Source organism: Pristis pectinata, chromosome 18, assembly GCF_009764475.1.
Source record: "Pristis pectinata isolate sPriPec2 chromosome 18, sPriPec2.1.pri, whole genome shotgun sequence".
Lineage (NCBI taxonomy): Eukaryota > Metazoa > Chordata > Chondrichthyes > Rhinopristiformes > Pristidae > Pristis > Pristis pectinata.
In genome coordinates, this window is record NC_067422.1 from 6,454,704 (window position 1) to 6,462,138 (window position 7,435).

The following is a 7,435-nucleotide window of genomic DNA, read 5'->3' on the forward strand; positions in this document are numbered from 1 at the left end:
TAACATCAGCAGAAGGAGAAAAGCTGCAATCTATAATGAAGGATGTAATAATAAAGAAATAGGATTGAACCAAGCACAGATTTATGAAAGGAAAATCACGTTGAACTCATTGACTGGAGTTCCTTGAGAATGCGACCGGTGGATGTGGACTATTTAGATTTTTGCAATGCTTTCAATGAAATCCCACCCAGGAAGTCAGTCAAAAAGGTTACAGCACCATGGTAGTGTAACGTTTAGCATAACACTATTACAGCGCCAGCGACCCGGGTTCAATTCCGGCTACTATCTGTAAGGAATTTGTACCTTCTCCCCGTGTCTGCGTGGGTCTCCTCCGGGTGCTCCGGTTTCCTCCCACATTCCAAAGACGTACAGGTTAGGAAGTTGTGGGTGTGCTACGTTGGCGCCGGAAGCGTGGCGACACTTGCGGGCTGCCCCCCAGCACACTCTACACAGATGCATTTCACTGTGTGTTTTGATGTACATGTGACTAATAAAGAAATTCTACCTTATAACTGAGGGTGATATGCCAACATGGATTGAGAATTGGTTGGCAGGCAGTGGGAATACAAGAATGTTTGTCAAATTGTCAAAGCCAACTAATCGGGTACTGCAGGGACCAGTGATCTGGCCTCAACCATTCACAATGCCCATCAATGATTGGCCTGAGGGGATTGAACGTCATGTTGCCAGGATTGATGAGAAGGGGGATTGTGAGTAGGGAGGAGGATATAAAGAGGCTTCAAGGGATATAGACAAACTGAGTGAGTGGGCGAGAGCGCAGGAGATGGAACATAATGAGGAAACACGCGAGGTGCAGAACAGAGACTGCAGGCTCAGCATAAAGGGCAGGACCTTTAGGTCTGAGGTGAGGAGAAATCTTTGCAGTGACAGTGGTGAATCTTTGGAATTCTTAAACCCCAGAGGGCTGTGGAGGAGCAGTCATGGAGTTCATTAAGTTCAAGTTTATTGCCAAGGGTATAAATGCCATGTAAATTAGCTTTTGGCAGCAGCAACACAGTATGTTACTAACATCACTAACATAAGTTAACATAAACTTAAATTAACATAAATTATACATAACGTACACCACAAAATAAACAAAACATCATTAATGCAAGATAAGGGATATATATAATCCGAGGTAGTGTTAGGGTTTTTCAAGTGGGTTCAAGAACCTGATGGCAGTGGGGAAGAAGCCGTTGTTGAACATTGAGGTGTGGGTTTTGAGGTTCCTGTACCTCCTGCCTGATGGCAGCATCGAGAAGAGGGCATGGCCCGAATGGTGGGGGTCCCTGATGATGGACGTCACCTTCCTTAGAAACTGAGAAATGGGGATAGTGCAGGAGAATGGTGCTGAGGTAGACCAGTCATGACAGTGGAACGGGCTCAAAGAGCCTAAAGGGCTAAACCCTACACTTAATTCTTATGCTCTTATTAAGGGAGGTGCCAGAAACACTGGGAGTGAGGAAACAAGGAACGTGGATTGCAGGCACATTCACTGAGGACATCACGGACACCAGCCTCCCCTCCCTGGACTCTGTCTTTACTTCTCGCTGTCTTGGTGAAACAGCCAGCATAATCAAAGACCCCACCCACCCAAGTCATTCTCTCTTCTTCCATTGGGTAGAAGATACAGGAGCCTGAAGGCACGTACCGCCAGACTTAAGGACAGCTTCTACCCCACTGTGATGAGACTATTGAATGGCTCCCTTATATGATAAGATGGACTCTGACCCCACGATCTACCTTGTTGTGACTTTGCATGTTATTGCACTGCACTTTCTCTGTAGCTGTGACACTTTACTCTGTACTGTTATTGTTTTGACCTATACTACATCAATGCACTCTGTACTACCTCAATGCACTCTGAACTAACCCAATGTAACTGCACTGTGTAATGAATTGACCTGTACGATCGGTATGCAAGACAAGTTTTTCCACTGTACCTCAGTACAAGTGACAATAATAAACCAATACCATGGAAACAGGCCCTTCAGCCCACCAAATCTGCACTGACCATCATGTACTCATCCACATTGATCCCACGCCAATCCCACTGCATTCTCCATACATCAGACTCCAACACCCACCACGCAACAGGGGCAATCCACTGCGGCCAATTAACCAGGAAACCTGCACGTCTTTGGGATGTGGGTGGAAGTTGGTGCCTGAGATGCTATCCTGGATCATTACTCATCAGAATGCATCAACGATTAGGACACAGAGCCAAAGACTGTGCTGAGCTAATTTGCAATAGATACCAAAATAGGCATTGCCCAAGGTTCTGAGGAGCAAAGGAATGACCAAGTGCCAGATTATATTTAGCATTGCAAAAGGTTAATGAAATAGAAGTGATAATTATGCTTTGAATGTGGAAACTGGCTGTTGTGAAAGAGAAGTGATATTCTTGAATTCATCTTCACAAGTCCGAATGAACACCAAGTGAATAAGGCAACAAAGAAAGTGAATAGAGTGCTGGACTTTATATCAAAAGGTATTGAAGATAAAATCCAGGGAGAAATGGGTGAGTACCCACCAAGCGCTGTCGGTAACCCTTGAAACACTGTGTGCAGGCTTGGACTCTGCACTACTGAGGGAGCTGCAGAAAGTTCCTGGAACATTGCCAGTTCGGGGAAATAAAAACCTGAAGAAAGACTCGAAGCTGTTTTCAACAGACGCAATTATCATTCAATTTTATAGAGGTTTAAACTGATGAAAAATGGAAAATTTGAAACAAAACAAAAAGTCTGAATTTGACAAATTCATCAGGATTCAGTTCACTAAAATGGAGGCAGGGCTGTGGACTTCACCAACAGACATGTGCCTTAGAGGCAAGGGGCCTTACCGATCCTGACACACAAATGGAGAACGATGTGAGTATATCTAATCACAGTAAGACAACGAACTGCTGGAAGAACTCAGCAGCATCCGTGGAGGCAAAGGGATGGTTGACATTTCAGGTCAAGACCAAGAGTGCCCACGAATACACCTTTGATTTGTAGAAAGTGGGAGGAATCAAAAGAGAAGAGCCCTCAACAACTTCTTCAATCCCTCCCACTTTCTACAAATCAAAGATGTGGCCATGGGCGCTCACGTGGACCCCACTACACCTGTCTCTCTGTTGGCCACATGGAACAGTCCTTGTTCCAAACCGTCTCTCACACCCCTCCCCAACTCTTTCTCTGCTACACTGACAACTGTGACGGTGCAGAACTCATCAATTCTATCAGCTTGGCCACCAACTTCCACCCTGCCCTCAAATTCACCTGGACTATTTCTGACACTTTTCCATCTCAGGAGTCAAACTATCCACTGATATCTATTATAAACCTAAGGATTCCCACAGCTACCTCAAACCCATCTCACCCTGTCTCCTGTGAGGACATCATGCCTTTCTTTCAGTTCCTCTCTCTCTCTGTCCCATCTGTTCTCGAGATAAACCTTTCTGCTCTAGGACTTCAAGGAATTCTACAGATGCTGGAATCTGGAGCAACACACAAAAGGTGCTGGAGGGACTCAGCAGGTCAGGCAGCATCCATGGAGGGAAATAAACAGTCGATGTTTCGGCCTCTGCCTTATCTGATCGATTATTTCCTCCATGTCTCTGCTCTCTCACCTCTCCGCAGACAGAACAGAGGTACACTTCCCTTGGTCCTCAACTTTCGCTCCACTAGCCTCCAGACCCTTCCCCAATTCTGTCAGCTCCAACAGGATCTCACCACTATCACATCTTCCCCTCCCACCCACCCCCCCCAACCCTTTACTGCTTTCCGCAGGGACCACTCTCTCCATGACCCCCTGGTCCACTCACATCTCCCCAACCACCCCTCCCTGACCCCAGGCACTTTCCCCTGCAGGAGCTACGACGCACCTCCTCCCTCACCACCATCCAGGGACCTAAACAGCCCTCCCAGGTGAGGCAGAGATTCACGTGCACCTCCTCCAACCTCGTCTACTGCAGTCGGAGCCCCCAGTGTGGCCTCCTCTGCATCAGCAAGACCAAGCGTAGGCTAGGCAGCCATTTTGCAGAGCACCTGTGCTCTGTCTGCAATGGCCATCTTGAGCTTTCTGTCGCATGTCACTTCAGCTCCCTTTTCCCACACCAACCCGTCCGTCCTTGCCCTTCTCCACTGCCAAGGTGAGATCAAACACAAACTAGAAGAACAACAGAACATTCCACTTGGGTAGCCTACAGCCTAGTGGTATGAACATTGAATTTTCCAATTTCAGGTAACCCCACTCTCCCATCTTCCTTTCCCACTCCCACCGACCCACCCGGGGTCTTCCCCCACCTCCCACTCCCACCCGGGGTCTTCCCCCCCCACTCCCACCCACCCACCCAGGTTCCCCCCCTCCCCCACTCCCACCGACCCACCCGGGGTCTTCCCCGCCTCCCACTCCCACCGACCCACCCGGGGTCTTCCCCCACTCCCACCGACCCACCCGGGGTCTTCCCCCCCCCCCACTCCCACCGACCCACCCGGGGTCTTCCCCCCCTCCCACTCCCACCGACCCACCCGGGGTCTTCCCCCACCTCCCACTCCCACCGACCCACCCGGGGTCTTCCCCCACCTCCCACTCCCACCGACCCACCCGGGGTCTTCCCCCACCTCCCACTCCCACCGACCCACCCGGGGTCTTCCCCCCCTCCCACTCCCACCGACCCACCCGGGGTCTCTCCCCCTTCCCATCCCACCGATCCACCCAGGGTCTCCCCCCCCCCAATCCCTCCCACCCTCCCTCCCTCAAGACCCAGACTCATTACCCTCCGCCCACCTGGTTCCACCGCCTTTTATATCCCCTGTCTAGTTCCACCCTATCACCCACCAGCCTCTGTCTCACCCCCTGCCCCCTCCCCACTTCTATACACCGGCCATCTCCCCTCCCAGTCCTGATGCAGGGTCCCTTTGCCTCCACAGAGTTCCTCCGGCACTTTGTTGCTCCAGATTTCCAGCCTCTGCAGTCACTTGTGCCTCTAAACGAGTTTTAAACCCAGAATGAAGCAAACTTGACTCTCCCTTCAATCCGTAATGGCTCTGGTATTTCCACCTTTAATGGTTTTTCCACCCCAGCGACCTAGCTCTGAATTGGAGAACTGGTATGTGGCGTGTGCTCTAGGCTGGAATTAAACTGCCCACGCACACTAAACAACGGGGGCAGAGGTGATCGTGAAGCGAATGGGGGTTGAGACAGCGCAGGAGAGAGCACTCCGGAACATAACGGGTGGTCAGGCTGTGTGTTTACAGATGAAGCTAATCGCCAGTGGGACTATTATTTGCAAAAGACCAAATGACCGAAACGAAAACAGAAAACTCCGAAAATGCGTAGCAGACTGACATGACTACATCTGGAATGTGGTCCCAGGTGAGCTCTCAAGTGTTCCGCCTGAAATGTTTATTGCTATTTGCAAAACATGTCTGGGTATTTCTGGCATCACTTTTGCTGCTGGCAATCACAGCTTTCGAGATGCATGCGGACAGCTTCGGGTATTAAGATGTCCTGTCACTTTCAATATAGTTAAATCCATGGATGGGATAAGGTGTTGTCAGGAATCAGCCCCTCCCCCCTCCCAACTTTGCCCATGTTACCCACCCCCCGCTCGCTCCCGGGCTTCTCTTGTCTTTTGGTCAAATCCTCGGATTATTAAGAAATGCATCGCAGAGCTAAATGTCAACAAACAACGAATAAAGCGGCATCAGAGCGCTGGCGAAAATGCATTTTTTTGGTCATCGTTAACAACATATCCCCCCCTTCAAAATCCACAGAACAAACGAAAAATTAAGTACAAGTCCCAGGTTTGCAGACATTCGCATTTGCCGGCGATAAGTGGGCTGGGTGGAGAATACACATTTTTTTCAGTGCAGGTTAACAAATTTTTGATATTAAAACTAACTTGCTAAAGAAGTCAACAGCATAGGCAAATTCTGATTAATACTTACATGTGTTACTATGTGTGTGTGTGTGTGTGTGTGAGAGAGAGACGCATTTGCAACACGTAGCACAACATTTTAATCTTTGTTCACATAGAAACAATTTGCACTTCAAGAGAAATCTCCAATTTTCGCCTTCGCAGCCCGTGGCTTGAGTCTCTCTGGGCGCTTTTCCTCAAATACCTCTCGCTAATGTTGCAAGCGTGAGTGGTAGAGTCACTGCTGTTGCTTATCGCTCTTACCTTCCGCAAGAAAGCCATTCGCGGCCGGAATTGTTGGCCCTGGCTGAAGCTTTTCACTGTCATCTTGCCCGGGTGCGAGGAGCAGCGTCTCTCAGAGTCAGATGTAGCCAAGTGATGTTGGAAGCTTTGCGCTTGCGCGCCTGTTCGCCCCCGCTGGCCGTGCGCCGCTCCGGTTACCGGGGCAACCGCGGCCGGAGCGCCGGGGCGAGCTGTCAATCAAGCGCTGCTGCCGCCGCCGCGCACACCCGGAGACCCACTCGCCGGGGGGAAAGCGCGGATCCGCGGTTTGCCGTGTCCTTTGCCGAGAAGCGGGACTGACTTGCTTCGACTGACGCTATCAGACAATACCCGATCCTGAGCCGCAAGAGGAGATATCAGGAGAAAATGCTGTCCCTTCCAGTATCTGCAAGGGACCATCGACCCAGATGCTGGCTGGCATTCTGAGCATTTCCTGCTTCGCATCTGCAATATCATGCTTTTGGGTTGCTTTGCAATTTGCCTGGAATGTGAATCCTGATCAAGTGAATGATTTTAAGGCAATGAAGCAGCGAACATTGTGGATGTCCCAGTGGGCAATCTCCCAATTTGTAATCTTGAGTTCATCTGTTACCATAATTCATTCCTAGTACCACCTATCGGCCCTGCTCTCAATCGTTTCGTGGTGTAGTAATGCTGCAATGATTTAATATACTACATCCTCAATAATCTTTGCTGCACCCTTTCCAGCTTAAAAATGCCATCCTTTGTATATCTGGGCGATCAGAACTGCACACAATACTCGGAATGTGGTCTTGCCAACAACTTGTACAGTTGCAACATGACGTTCCAGCTCCTATACTCAATGCCCTGACCGATGAAGGCAAGCATGCCAAATGCCTTTTTCACCACCCTATATACCTGCTCCGCCATTTCCAGGTCCCAAGGTCACTTGCTTATTCCTAATTATCATTGGTGGCCCTACTTTCAGCTATCAGCTTTAGAAATTGCACTTGATTCTGTCTGCCTCTCTGCACTTCTCTCCAGTAAGACTCTCCTTAAAATTGTCTGCTAAATGCAATGAGGGCTGCTTGAAAGAGCTGGTGTGGAGTTTGTAAAGGTTGCCCCTGGAACAGTATACATCTGAAATGGTTGGTGAGAGCAAAGGATTGGACCTTTTGCTATTGTGTTCTTAAAGATATAGCACAGTAACTTAACACCTCCCTTTGCAACTAGCTCCTTGACTTTCTGAGCAACAGACTGCAATCAGTGAGGATAGGCAGCAAC

The 7,435-nt window shown here is 49.3% G+C and overlaps 1 protein-coding gene across 1 annotated transcript in view; it reads right to left on the minus strand.

The window, feature by feature from the left end:
- rgs9b (regulator of G protein signaling 9b) overlaps positions 1-6,261 on the minus strand; it is a 90,092-nt gene extending 83,831 nt beyond the window's left edge. The window contains exon 1 of the mRNA XM_052032868.1: positions 6,173-6,261. Coding sequence (XP_051888828.1) covers positions 6,173-6,235 — 63 coding nt within the window. The 5' untranslated portion in view covers positions 6,236-6,261. The remainder of the gene's footprint in view (positions 1-6,172) is intronic.
- Between the last annotated feature and the right edge of the window lie 1,174 nt (positions 6,262-7,435).